Source organism: Platichthys flesus, chromosome 15 (assembly GCF_949316205.1).
Source record: "Platichthys flesus chromosome 15, fPlaFle2.1, whole genome shotgun sequence".
In the NCBI taxonomy this organism is placed as follows: Eukaryota; Metazoa; Chordata; class Actinopteri; order Pleuronectiformes; family Pleuronectidae; genus Platichthys; species Platichthys flesus.
The window spans coordinates 7,879,185-7,894,204 of NC_084959.1; the positions used below are offsets into that span (position 1 = coordinate 7,879,185).

The following is a 15,020-nucleotide window of genomic DNA, read 5'->3' on the forward strand; positions in this document are numbered from 1 at the left end:
CCTGAAAAACACCTTGTTTCACCCTCGGCCTCCTTTCCTCTCCCCCGCCTGGTCCAGTTTGAGCTCTGGCTAAATTCACGGCGGCTGCCAACCCAAGCATGTTTTTTAATAGCTGCCGACATTTAAATAATAAAAAACATTCAATGTTTGAGGGATGATTCTCAAAACTCATTTGGCAAATCCTCATCCTCTGTGAGTCGGCTGAATTTACACACTGAATTTCTGGCCTGCTGTACTTGCACATTTCCCATCAGGCCTGACATTATTCAGTGTGGCTGTAATGAGAGATGGAAGTGGTAGAAGGAGTGGTGTGCTGTTTATTTCAACCATCTGTGACTGGCCTGAAAATTCCCTTTAATAGTCCTCGCTGCACAGCACCGGGAGAGAGCGGCTCCACGTGAGCTATGTCTGTGGCCAGAGAGTGACACATAGAGAGGAGGTGGTTAGGATTTCAAGTGAATTTGTTTTGTGAGTCAAACATTTTAAATCTCTCTGAAAATGTGTCTCCCCCGGGAAAATAGTAAATTCCGAATACTTCTGCTATGCTTGAAAAATCAATAAAAAGATAGAAATAAATATCATAGATTTTTTAGAGATTAAAATGAAACTGAAATGAGGAAAATAACACAGACGTCACAACCTGTTGGATTTTTATAGGGATAGTTCACCTAAAAATAACAAATGCACTCATTATCTACTCTCCACTACTCATCGTTAATGGAGAAGGGGGGGGGGGGGGGGGGGGGGGGGGCTAGAAAGTGTTTGAATCCACAAAACATTTGAGTTTTTCTACATTTGAAGAATTGGTCACCATTTACTTCAATTGTATTGGATTCGGCTGCAGCATTGTTTAGCCCTGAACCTCCAAAAGTGCTTCGAGGACTCAAACACTTCACCCCACCCTCTGTCGGCATAGTGGTAGAGGAGATAATGAGGGAATTTCCATTTTGGGGTGAACTATCCCTTCCATATGTAGCATCTGTCACTTTAGCTCTGAGGTCTTGTTTGTTTCGGCTCACTGTTTAAATTCTGTATTTCCAAACCTCCTGTGGTGTTCTTCTTTAAACTATGAACATACTTGCATGTGTTGCTGTCTACTTAGCTACATTTTGAGATACAAGCAAAACACAGAGGCTCGGGGGGGAACATGTCGCCGGATTTGTCCATCGTCCCGCTGTGTGTTTTCCGAGCTTTAATGCCATTGAAAACCGAGTGCTCTCTGAAATGAATTGTGTCAGCCGAACAAGTTTAACTCCTTACAGGTGGTCTCTAATGTGCTCTTTGAATAGCAGGGAGCCGTGTAGTGGCTCCATGTATTTATGATGAAGTTACAGCCGTGCTGGCCTACTTCTGGGCGACTGCTCAGGTCCCAGCGAGGAACACCTCCTCGCTCTCCGTCTGTCTTTTTTCAGTCTTTGGTTTTCGCTTCTTCCACTTGTTCTCTTGCCCCATTTCTCTCCAGTAGTGTTAGATCTGTCCGACTGGAGGTTTGCTTTTCTTAGCCAGGGGGGCAAGATTGGAGTTATAGTGTATAACCATCATCTCAATAGTATCATGAATTGCATTATGTATTTATGTGTCTGTTAAAATCAATATAATATCATTCAATTATGTTCCCGGCTTGTGTCACTGAGCTAAAACTGCAGAATAAACAAACATTTCCCAATTGAAAAGGTCACAAATAGCTACTCACTGTGTTTCAGATCTGTCTAAAAGTTCCTGACGCCAACATTTGGGTCCCGAGCCTTTTTAGGAGTCCGTCAACAGCACGTTGAAATGTCAGGGGATTCTGATGCATGTTTGGATTCTAAAGTGGCTTTTACTTTGTTATGTCTCTAGTGAGACATTATCGATATTCAAAACATGGTTTAAATGAGTTGTTTATATTACAGGCTTCACAAAGGCAGCACCTCTCGAGAGGCAAGAGCTGGGTGCTTGCTTGCTAATGTCGGTGATCCCCGAAATAGCTAAAGTGCCTTTGAGCAAAAAACAACAAATTCTTCTGGCTCTTGTACAAATGCGCTGCAGGTGAAAACCCCCATGTCTTCTTCTCTGACCCTACAGTCAATGCAGGACAAAATTTAAAATTTAAATGCAAGTGTTTAGTGAAACAATGTTTCCTCAAAGGGAAAACACACACAATGCAGGGAAGCTGAAAAATGCAGTTTGGCTTAAGGCAAGGTTGGTTAAGTGGACACATGAAAAGACTAAAGGAAATTAAAGCGTTGTGTGTGTACAGGCGGCAATAAGGACACACTTTAGTTTGAAACTGTCTTTCTGAGACTGCTGTGATTTGGCCCTGCAGCTGGTGTGGGTTTGTACGACTGCAAATTATACTTCATTATATTTATTTTCATCACAAACTAAATTTGAATGAATCTAACAACGTCAGTGAGCGTTTTGTTCTGTGTTTTGTGTGGATGGGAATTGTGATGTGGCAGGAAAAGATTGACCTTATTCAAATATCCCTGAAAAAAGTCCTTTCTGTACAAAACAATACACATTGCAGTGTTTTGTGATACATTGTGTGAAACTGTGTAAAATAAAACACAAACAAACCGCCTAAATAATCCATAACAAATAAAAAAGTGTGCATAATGATATTAACAACTTTTGTTCTGTATGGAAATTAACACTCTCTGTATACGAGAAGAATTATATAAAAGTATATTATTATATCATGTTATAATTTAATCAATTCTGTACTTTTCTGTGGTTCTGTCCATGGTGCTGAGAGAAGAAATCTCAGCCATGTCGCAGTACAAACAGAGGGAGGCGCTGTTGGTCATTTCAAGTGCAAGAGAAATCTCCCATAATGTAACAACTCCATGGCTCTAACAACTATTTACTAGTCTATTGAAGATAAACATTCTGTGAGCAGAATTGTACCATTGTTGCAAAACATAAAAACTGCAATAATGACCCACTCTGAATGTTAAACTGGGATAAATAAAGTCAGTTTGTCTCGTGGAAGCCAAGAAAACATGTCCTGTATTAATGCATTCAAAATGAAATGTGTAATGCTAATGCCTTCACGCTGGGGGTCAAGTTGCAGCATTGTGAGAGTTTAGTTTATGATAATAATGGTACAATGATTGGTGCAGCAGTTAGCCTGGAACTTGATTTTTTAAATGTATCAGTTTGTTAACCTTGGACAAAGCCAAGTCATTGATGCTAATAAGTGAAATATATATTTTTTTGTTACAAAACCGTTTGATATATAATAAAATACTCATTTAATGACACGAATTCCGATATAATTTAATGCTTTCAGGGAATGTGATGATGATTGATCATGAACATTTCTTTCCACCATCCACCAGAAGCCTGGGATCGCCCCTAAAGTGTGTGAGTGCGTGCATGTGTGTATGTTTGTGTGCGTGTATGTGTGTGTGTGTGTGTGATAGAGAGAGAGGGGTGGAGGCAGCCGTTGAGGCACCACCCAGCTCTGAGGGTGAGATGCTCGTTTCAGCACCACGGGCAGCTCCCGGTGAAAGCAGCCGCTCCTCTCCGCTGCTCCGAGGAGAAGAAGAAGAAGAAGAAATAAAAACCTCATCCAACATCAGAGATTTTTTTTTTTTAACACCCCCGGACAACTGGAGCATTTGGTTTAATTCAATCCCGAGAAGGCGACATATTTGTAGTGACAGGCTACGGACAGAACCATTACAGGACTCCCGAAGGTTAGCGTGTGCAATCTCTGCGAAGTTTCCCTCGCCGCTGAAAAAGGCGCTCTGCCTCCGTCCCGACCCGGACACCTGCTCGTCGTTCAGGTGGAAGTTGAAGCGAGAAGACGTCCGCACCTTATTTCTGTGTGGACCACATCCGTGGAGAAGTTGCTGGACTTTTATCCTCGTTTCACCAGCTCGACTGCATGCGTAAATGTCTGGTTTTGCGCGCGTGTGCAGAGGGATTGCCATTTTCCTGTTGGATAATACTCCCAGAAGCAGAGCAGGGGCCGAAAAGACAAGTTTCTCATCTTTTCCGGTGCAATAGGCTTCTCCGTCCTTCGTCGCTCCCCCTGTGCGATACTCTCCCCCCCATCCCCCCGGTACAGCGATGGGAGACCGACAGCCCCATGACGCGAGCTTCTGATGCGTCCGGATCCACCTCACCTCTCTGGCTGCACCGCTCCTGATCCATTCCTCCTCCTCCGAGTCTGTTTCATTCACCATCCACAGAGGCACTGCCATCTTTCTCCCTGCTGAAGACTGGTAGGTGATAATGGCCCTGGATGGATGAGCGTTTTTCGCTGTGAGATGAAGTTGGAGGCCCTGCGGCGCAGATTAAAGGAGGGCAAAGCTTAGATAACTTTTTTTTTTCCTGATCCATGGTGTTTTAAACTTGCGGCAGAGGTAAAGGTGTGAATCCTGTGTGTTCAATGACGGAAAGGATGGCGCTGACGACAAACTGCAGGACTAACCCCAAAGACCAGGCGTCCGTCCAGAACAGCTTCCCAGATGTGGTTGAATTAAACGTCGGCGGGCAGGTTTATTACACGCGTCACTCAACTTTGGTGAACAACCCGAATTCATTGCTCGGTAAGTTATTCTCCTCAAAGAAAGAGGCGTCGAACGATTTGGCGAGGGACCCGAAGGGCCGTTATTTCATCGACAGGGACGGGTTCTTGTTCCGGTATGTGTTGGACTTCCTCCGAGACAGACAGGTCGTCCTCCCGGACCACTTCCCGGAGAAAGGGCGGCTCAGGAAGGAGGCGGAGTACTTCCAGCTGCCCGACCTGGTGAAGCTGCTGAGCCCCGAGGACATCAAGCAAAGCCCGGACGACTTCTTCCACAGCGACTACGAGGATGGATCCCAGGGCAGCGACCACCGGCAGTGCCCGCCGCCCTCCCTTGTCCCCGCGGACAGAAAGAGCGGCTTCATCACGGTGGGGTACCGAGGGTCGTGCACCACGGCGCGAGAGAGCCAGAGCGACGCCAAGTTCAGGAGGGTCCCTCGGATACTTATATGCGGACGCGTGGCCCTGGCCAAAGAAGTTTTTGGGGAGACCCTGAACGAGAGCCGGGACCCGGACCGGACCCCGGATCGCTACACCTCCCGGTTTTACCTAAAGTTCAAACACCTGGAGAGATCCTTTGACATGCTGTCGGAGTGCGGGTTCCAGATGGTGGCCTGCAACTCCTCGGTCACAGCGTCGGTCGTCAACCAGCTCACGGAGGACAAGGTCTGGTCCAGCTACACAGAATACGTCTTTTACCGTAAGTCACACCTTTGACGCGCATGCACGCACACAGACGAACTTGGGAGTTGCCGCTAGTGGGCGCGCTTGGTTTGCAGGCTGCTGGCGAGGGGGGGAACTTCTCGTGATGACGGAAGGGCGTTTCTGGTAGGGGGCAGTGTAGTCTGAATAAGTGGATACAATAGTGAAAGCCCCCCTGTGGTGATTTGAAATGTTTCCACCTTTCTTTTACAGCTGGAGCGTTCTTTCCACTGGTTGAAATCACCGAACTTTAGTGTGCAAAGCTTTTTCCGAACCCTGTCGAACAAAACCAGATTTGAATGACTTCACTCCAATCTGAGCCCCAGTAATCATCTTGACAATGGCACTTGCCACTTCCCATCATGGTGAAATTATCCACGCCACCTCTCTGCTTTCATCCAGCCCATCCTTTCATCTCCCAGCCTTTCCTTCTGGCGCTCGTGCACCGTCGTCCTGCAATTACTCCGTCTTTGGGGCTGACAAGGATCTGGCAGCGAGAGAGTGGTGGTGGTGAAGAAGAGGAGATCATTGTTACGTTTATGTTGCACCTTGTAAAGTTTTACGATGCAACAAAATAATCCATATATATTTATGTCGGCGATAACTGCCAGGATGCAGCTGCCAGGGTGTCGATCCTGTTCACTGCCTCTGCACCTGAGACTAATTGGACCATACAAGACAAACCTCCCATAGAATAACCTCTGACCCTGTAGAAGCAGCCATATTTGAAATGTCATTAAATATTGAGAAGGAGAAACAGAACCAAAAATAAACTGGAATTTGGGAATTTGATTCCTTTAACTTGTGTGGAGACCCCCATTAATAGGGCAACATGTGAGACACTGACAAACTGCCAGGCACATTAGACAGACTTGTGAATCACAAGAACACAGAATAAACTCTGTGAAACTTGTGATTACAAAAATCTAATTCTGCAGTAAGTAGACTGTGGCTTCATGAATATTTGAAACTGCTGCTGGACTTTGTTTCAGACGGAATTGATGTTAGAATCCCCAATAGATCCAATCAAGTCCAGTTACATAAGTGAAACATCAGTGCACAATGTGCTGACTGTTGCTGCAAATAAACTGGAGAAGCTGCCAAAGGCTCTGAGATCTATGTGTCAAGGCAGCGATATGATATCCACTGATAACACAGAGGAAGAGTTTCTTTTCTTAGCTCAGTGATGTAATAAATATGGTTATTTCAATTCAAACAGGGGTGGGGACGTTCACTCATCTTTCTCTGTACTTACCCCAAAAAATAATATGTTGTTGATTATTGGTGTTTGTATATATGAATATTGTATACAGACTTTTATGTTACATTCATTGAGGTACCAAAACATCTCACCAAACAAACAATAAAACCAGAGAAAACTATTTGACTTTGGCATTTCGGGGCCGTAATAGTTTGGAATTCCGGCCCCGTTCTCGTTTGAAAGTCATTTCTGATTGCAGAGAAGACATTTTTGGTTCTTTTGTCAGTCGTAATGACGCAGCAGACACCGTCTCTTATTCATGTGGAGCACTTTTCAGTTCCAATTGAGACATCTGCCCAAGTTCTTTGGACTTTGCCCATTGGTTTCCCTGTCCAGTGCTCCAGATGTTTGGCCAATGAAAACAGTTATGATCAGAAATCCTTCTAAAGGCTCATTTTCAATCTGTCACATGTCTCAGAGGATGACATTCTAACATCGCCGTAACATTCTTCACATTTCCAAATTATATTTTATTCGAATTGCTCCACGATTGACTTGTAAAGAGTAACATGAGGGTTCAGGAGCGCTGGTTGGAATTCACTAAATTGTCCCTTTGGGAAACCCCTGCTGGCCCCATAAATCACACAAGTCACACAAGTCAAAAGATCACATGGTCACAGAGCAAACACAGCTAATAGAAGACGATTGTGCTGGTTCCAGGCTAAATGAGCTCTGCATTAATGGTCCGGATGCAGCAGCCACAACAACTGGATGGATCTCGGCTCTCACAACCCCCAGGAGTAGCACTAACAAGCCAAATCAAGTCGTGGTGGGGGATGGTGACACACACACTCACTCTTACACACTCATGCAGAGACGCAGGCACGCACACATGCACACACACATGCATGCTCAGTCTCCTTGTGTGTTATACGACAGTGTGTGTGCGGCCTCCAAAGACCTCTTACTTACCGACAAACGACTGCTTCCTTGCTTTGTTGACAAATGCTCAGCGTGTTCGAGGGCACACACTCAGAGACGGGGGCACAAACAGAAGCAGATGTGTCGGGGCCTCAACACACACGGGTGACACAAAACCTACACTGCAAGAGTAAAAATGATAATGATAATGATAACGCCCACTCAGAGTTAAGCAAACAGATAACCAGGCGCACTCTCGGAGGCAAAAGGTGCAAATGAGGACACACAGAGAGGCACGTGCACACAGGTGAGCATGCAGGGAGTCTGCTAAAGGAAGCAGTCATCCAGTGGATTAAGCGCAGTCAATGAAGTCAGATATTTGACGGTACTGTAGTGTGACAGGCCAAACCACCGGAGGAAAGGAAAGGAAAGGGAGATGTCTGTGATTCACAAATATTTTATAGAGTTTCCACAAACGTACTTCACTCTTTTACACCAAAATGATCAGTGGAATCCTTTCCAATTGTCATTCAATGACTTTGCCTCTTGGTTTTTTGTGATGAGCAGCCAGATGTTCAACACGATATCATAAAATTGTACAGAAAGTGCAGCAGACGGCCAAAATGAAGCCAAAAAGGAATAGTGTTTTCACCTGGTTGTCCTGTTTTCTGATTAAAACCTGCCTCTACTGAAAAGTAATTTGACCCGGGAGTGAGTGCAGATTATATCCATTCCCATTGCAGAAGATTGGTGTGGTGGGTTTTTTGACCTGTGGAGATGCAGCTTAACAGCAGATTATTTAAAGGTGAGAGGCCTTTTTGGGAACTCCCTTGACCCAGGGCCTGACACCCAGTTTTTTGTTTACCTGCTCATCATATTTTTTGGTGTGCTCATCTTTTCCTTCTCCCCCCCTTGTCTTTTCTCTCCCTCTTCTCATTTCACGGCTCCACATTTCTCTCTAGTCAATCCCGCCCAGCCTTTCTCTCATATCTCAGCTCCCCACCTTCCATCTCTCCTTCTTCAATTTGCTGTGTGTGCCTCAGGGGCACGGAGCAGCGCGGTGGCACCAGTTACCTTCACACGCCTCGATGCACCACCACGCCTCCCGTCTCGCTTCTTATTCACGTCTCTGTCTCTCTGCCTGTCCATCTCCACGATGCTTCACTCATTACTTCAAATTCAGCCGTGTCGCTCCACATTTTGGGATTTTATTTGCCGTTCCGTTTGTGCCTCTTGTCATTACACACTCACAATGTGTGCGTCTTTTCTATTTGTTGGCCCTCTCTCAGCCATATTTGGAGGTCCTAAGGTCTTTGGCAACAGCGGCAACTCATTGTTTTTCTCACATTGTGATTGGATCCTGTCAACGGTTTGACAGGGTTTTGACAAGCTCATTTTCTTTGCATGCTTGAGGCAAAAGTGGGCTTTAAACATGGTGCTGATATTTGAGGGAAATTCTTGCTCCACTTTCGAGATGCACAATATCTGGACCCATGACATGGAACTCACTGAACATCAGGGAGGTGAACAGAAGGTCGGTGGTTGGTTCCCGGTCTGCATGTGAAGGTCTTGTTAGGCAAGACAATGAACTTCAAATTGTGTGAGAAAGTATACAGAGAAATGTATACGATAAGGTACAACTTTATTGATCAAGCACCGGGGAAATTCCCTTAGCACAGCAGCAGACAGGTCAGAATGAGGTAGACAAGAGAATACAAATATAAAAGGGTATAAATAGTACAGAATTTGTACATAATAAATTCACTTCAATAAAGAACAAATATTGTTCATATAAAGAAAGAATTCAGTAAAAAGCGGTGGTAGGCTACAGGATAATTGCACAAGAATGTAAAAGCATAAGGTGATACTGAGATAGGCAAAATAACTGATGTGAAAATAGATTTTTAGTTAACAGATAAAAAGATATGATATGCAACATGATTTGATTATACTACATAGATAGTCTGCAGGAGATGGAAGAAAACAGCCGGTATGTATTCACATGTTATCTTTGCTGCCTGCTGCTGCTGAAAGAGCTGTTCAGGGCCTCCACAATGTCGTGCAGAGGGGGTGGGGGTGGGGGTGGGGGGGGGGGGGCATTCTCCTCTCACCCACTTCCTCATTGAAATCCAGAAGGGGACCCAGGAGCGAGCCGGCTCTCCTAATGTATGAACAGGTGAATGGTACGTTCAGAAGAGCTCGATAAGTGGTCACTTAGTGCTATATAAAAGCCTTCCATTGACCATATACCTCTTAGGAATGTGAGTCAGGCTGTAGTTCAGAAGTCAACCCCACTAATGTTCCTGTTACTGGATTGGACTAAATCTATAGATTCATGTATATAATATTCCTTATAAATCAATCGATCCGGTGATCCTCTGCACAAAGGCAGTTGTTTTTAAAAAGTCTTGTTGAAAGTCTCCTAGAAGAGTAGAATCTGTTATTGCATCATATTGATGCACATTGATTTGTAATGAGATCTGCAACAATCACATAAGGATGTGAGGTTCTATCCATTTACCCTTGTATCTGCCTTTATAGCTCCGCCAAGGAGATTGTGTTTTCCCCCCTGTGGGTTTGTTTGTAAATTGGTTTGTATGTTTGTTTGTAAGCATGATTAGGATTAATTACCTTGAAACTTGGCGGGAGGATTCTATCTTCGACAGAGAGGAACCAATTCAATTTTCTAGATCAGGGAGCGGGTCCAGAAATTCATTGCTCACTTTCTTTAACATTGTGTTTTGACTTATTTCCAAAGAAGGAGTTAATTCAAGGATCTTGTTGTCTTTAGGACATACTCAGGCCTTGGTGGAGGTATGAACTATATTAAGTTACATTTGATCTGAAGAAAAATGGGACATTTTTCATTTGCATTGGTGATTGAGACTCACCTGCTAAAATATCACACTGGTCGCTAAATAACTAAATAAGCCATTCAGAGTTTCAGAGATTAGAGTTTGATGGTGTCGCCAAATTATAGAATTGGGGACAACTCACCTGGTTAGAGGAATCCTCTTTAACATGGAGGACTGGTAAATCTACATACACAACACAACCATTTCAGGTATATTTATAATGGAGCCAAGTGCATCAAGAACACTTCCACAGTAGCTTCAAAGACAACAACTTCACTTTCTCTGCCCGATTTGATTGACTTCCCCATACGACCTTCCTTTGCCAGAAGCTTGAACCTGCATTAGGTCTTTCAATCCTCTGTTTTTCCTGTTATCTATTGCCCTGGATTCCTACGCGGCTCTGATTCTACCTATCACTCTGTGCTCTGTTTGCAGTTAGTCAGATTCTTGATGTCCTTTAGGCAAATATATTTACAAATGTGTTGCATAGCAAGAACGATAATTAATCATCTCTACGAACAGTGGATTCAGTGGTTCTCGCCGCAGGGCCTGACAGAGCCCGTGCCACAGCAGAACCATCCGACACAACATCCTCCTCGGGGCAAAAGAAGGAAACATTAAAAAAAACCTGCTGAGAGACTACGAAAAACAAACATGTTTCCTGGCTCAGGATGTGTTTCCCCAGGCTTTATTTTTTACCCCAGCTGAACATGCCAGGGCGAAGTGTACAAATGGCCACTTCGATGCGGCCCATGTGTGTTGGTGTGTGACACATTGTGCCATTAGCCTGTTACACGCAGATGAGCAACCCCTTGTATGGCCAATGTGTTTTGGCAGGTGGGAAGAAAGGGGTTATGATAATGGTTATGGCGTTTGTGAGTGTGTGTGTGTGTGTGTTTGTGTGTCATAATGTGACCCATGTTGCACTACCTGAAGCATTTCCACACCCGTTGAGCCTCTGGCCAAACACACTTGCAATCCACCAAGCAGCCACAAACACACACACACGCACACACACCAACACACACGTACACCCACTTGTAGACACAAATACCCATCGCTAGAAGAAGCGATCATCCTGCGAGCCTCTCCCTGCCCAGTCGGTGAAGACATTAGCCGCGGCGGTCCCATGCTGCAGGCCTGTAGGAAGTGATTAGCTGAGGAGCAGACAGGCCGTGACAGCTCTGAGGAGAGTCTTGATGGGGACAGCTGCTACCCTGGCCTCAGCTCCACAGGGGAGTCCGCCGCCGCACACCTCAACTCTGCATTATTCAGACAAAAAGGAAGGGGAGAGGAAGCAGGTGGAGAACTCGGTTTGATTTATGAAGGGAGAGACAAAAACTGCTATTTGCTGCTATTTTCTACAGCTCTGTTACTATGAATACTCTGTTCCCGATGACTTCTACTTCTAAAACTAGTACTGGATTTCACACTCGACCAAGACTTGAACCATAAAAGCGATAGCATTAATATTTACCACCTTTCCTTGTGAGGGTCACAGGGGAGAGCTGGAGCCAATCCTAGCTGACGTTGTGCGGGTAAACCCTGGACAGTTCGCCAGCGAATCACGGCGAACATACAGAGACAAACAACCATTCACACCTATGAACAATTCAGAGTCTGGAACAAACCTCCCACTGCTTGTCCCAGGACTGGGGCGAGGAAGAAAGACAAAAGAGAGAGGGTGTAAAAAAACATGGAAAGCTCACATGACCCTTTCCTCGTCAAAACGATAAAATCGTAAACTGCGATTTTTCCAGGTAAAGTAAAACAAAACTTCTTCTCATGAAAGGACGACGGATTTAAAGCAGCGACAGAAAAGAGGAGAAGTGACACATGAGCGATTGAAGGTGAAACTCAAAAAGCAGCCGAGTGCAAAGAGAAAGTGAACTCAATTTTCACTTTTCAAAGTGAGTTTATTCACCTTTACACGATGATGGGGGAAAAACAAGTTACGGTGTTTGTTAGAGAAAGTGAGTTACATTTCATGGATATCAATGTAGATTAAGTTTAACCCGAAACAATGTACTTATTTGCATTTATATTGCGGTCATTGGATTGATTTCACGGTGGGAGGTGCAGGTGGGGTTATAACAAAATAAGGGGAGAACACTCTAAAAAGCTAGAATGAAAAAGGGGCGAGTGGGTCGTATGAAAATAAGATCGACTTTCTTGTTTGTCTAGTCTCCCCTTGACCTTCTCCCCTGGAAGCTTAGCGTAGCTACGTAGCGAATATTCCCATAATCCCCAGTCTCTGGAGAATACAGGGAAGTGCAGAGCTCTGGGAGAGAATGCGAGAGAGAGAGAGAGAGAGAGAGAGAGAGAGAGAGAGAGAGAGAGAGAGTGAACACCAGAGCGTCAACAAGCTCCTAAAGCCCTCTGAGACTCCCTCCTCTCTCCTCGCTGTCGATCAGCCCATTCTCTCCTCCTCTGTGACTCTTGACACTCTTTTCTCTCAGTGGCGGTGGGCGCAGTTGATACAATGCCGCCGCTCTCCCCCCCCTGTTGTGTCGGAATAATTTCTCCGCGGTGCGACGAGGTGTGGAGCGTCGCCATAATGACAGAGGCTGCAGCTGGAGAGCCTCTTCACTCGCTCAATCCGCCCGCCTGGCTGCCGTGATGCATCAATGCTTTAATGTCCCGGCTGTGTGCGAGTCCAGATTGGCTGGGAAACACGCACAGAATCCCCATCCCATCGGTGATTGACCAGCATAATCAAACCAATGGCTGTTGGCACTGCGGGGGTGCGGGTCACGCGTCAGAATAATGCTGCCGCCCGTTAAAGTTTCTCCAACTGAGGATCTGGCACAAAGAGATGGAAATCAGAGGATATTTGCTAAGCTCCCGTACGTGCGTCTGTTTGTTGCTTGGTTTTTTGTTTGTCAGCAGGATTACGAAAATCAACTAAGTGGATTTTCTCAAAAGCTTTTAGAAGAAACCATCACATTTTGTCATGGATTCCGATACTGTAACTTTTTGTAGGATCAAGCATTTTTTGAAATTTCTACCAATTTCCTAGGGAACAATTGATGAATCTTGATGGGAGGATGTCATGACACATTTAAAGAGATTGATATTTATGTGTGTGTGAAATATGGTGCGGCTTGATTTCATTTAAGGAGACTGTGAGCCTTGGCAGAGGAAGAGTCAGATTCTAGTTGATACTGATATATGAACCCACTGGTGGTGACTTTCTGCAGTATGAGGTTTTTAATTTCTTAGTGTGGTTTGGGTGCATTTCTACATTTTCAGTGGAGATTTCAACTCAAACTGAAACTTGACTATGTGGCTGTACACGTCTGGTGTTTGCAGGGCACGTGGTAGCTTCAAACCCGGTTTCCTGGTTGTGCCATTGTGCTTGTTTGTACTTCAGCAACCCAGAGCTAAATTCTCAACAGAGCTCATAAAATTCAACTTGGCACAAACTAAGAAATCTACAAAAAGTGTTTTGGGAGTGAATTTGTGTTGCTTCACCGGCACTGTTGTTTTCTCCCCCCCCCCCCCCCCCCTCGCTCCTCATTCACCTCCAACTGCCTCCACCTCATCCATCGTCTGCAGGGGACTGGGGACTGATGAAGTAGCGGGTCAATACTCTGGATATTACTACTTAAACTTCTTTATGAAACTCCCCAGTTTGATTGTGTTTTTGGAGAGCTCCTTATTCCCCGGCGCCTCAGTAGAAACACACAGTGTCACTCACACAGCAGTGGTCCCGCAGCGTGATGGAGCATATGGTCATAACGCTGTAATCTCACTCCACCGTGCTTTATGGCTTCCCAGGGCAGAGGGTGTCAGTGGCATTTCATTTGTAAGTGGAAATAAAGACTTTATGTCCATTAAGAAAGCCAGGCGCACTAATGTAGCAACTCCAGAGGAAATTAACTCTGGGGGAAATTACGGAAACCACCTATGGTACTTTGTGATAAAAGCTTAATGAGTCTTAAGCTGAGTATAACTGTTCTTTTGTCATATTTGTAGTAAGAGGGACGTGCCACTGCAGGGATACAAATAAAGGTCTTTAAAAGATACAAATCTGAAACAGGATTTGATTTAGATCTTTTTTTTTTTATATCTGAAAGATGATGTCAAAATTTGACAAATAATTAACTTGAGGGCAACTTAAATGATACTGGAGTAGAAAAAATCCACATATATTTCCATAGAACAGTATTTGGGCCTGGAAAAACATATTTTAATGGTTGAAAATAGCTTTATCCTGTGTTACAATAGTTTGCCTCTATGGTCTTGGTGTCACTGCTGAGGATGAGCGTCAGTCCTGCGTCCCATCAGTAATCCATCTGTGTCATTTCAGAGTGCTCAGCTGCTTGCTCGAGCATAATGTCATCACCGTTTTATTGCTAAGTGGCTGTAAAGCTCCCTGTCCATTAAAGCACACACACACACACACACACACACACACACACACACACACACACACACACACACACACACACATTTGCTGAACAAGCGTGCACACACATGCCCTGCCCCACTCTCACACACACACATGCCCTGCCCCACTCTCACACACACGCACCCTGGGAAGTTAACCTGTACAAACAGCTCACAGGTGAGAAATGACAGATTAAAGATCAGATGGCACATTTAAACACACTCACTGTGTCTGCAGAGATCCACCTCTTCTCCCGCTGTGGTGCTGGATCCTCTCCGTCTGTTCATTTCTCTCCTCTTCCAATTTTACTGCGATGGATGAGATGTATTTCATTCAGTCTGGATTCATGTGAGCAGCACTGAGCTTTTACTGTGCTGCACCGTTTCTTCATTAATGTCTTTATAATCAATTATCCGCAATCAGTAGCTC

The 15,020-nt window shown here is 44.8% G+C and overlaps 1 protein-coding gene across 1 annotated transcript in view; it reads left to right on the forward strand.

Annotated features, from left to right (window-relative positions):
• The first annotated feature begins 3,627 nt into the window (after positions 1-3,627).
• Positions 3,628-15,020, forward strand: part of kctd16b (potassium channel tetramerization domain containing 16b) — a 70,493-nt gene continuing 59,100 nt past the window's right edge. The window contains exon 1 of the mRNA XM_062405459.1: positions 3,628-5,219. Coding sequence (XP_062261443.1) covers positions 4,382-5,219 — 838 coding nt within the window. The 5' untranslated portion in view covers positions 3,628-4,381. The remainder of the gene's footprint in view (positions 5,220-15,020) is intronic.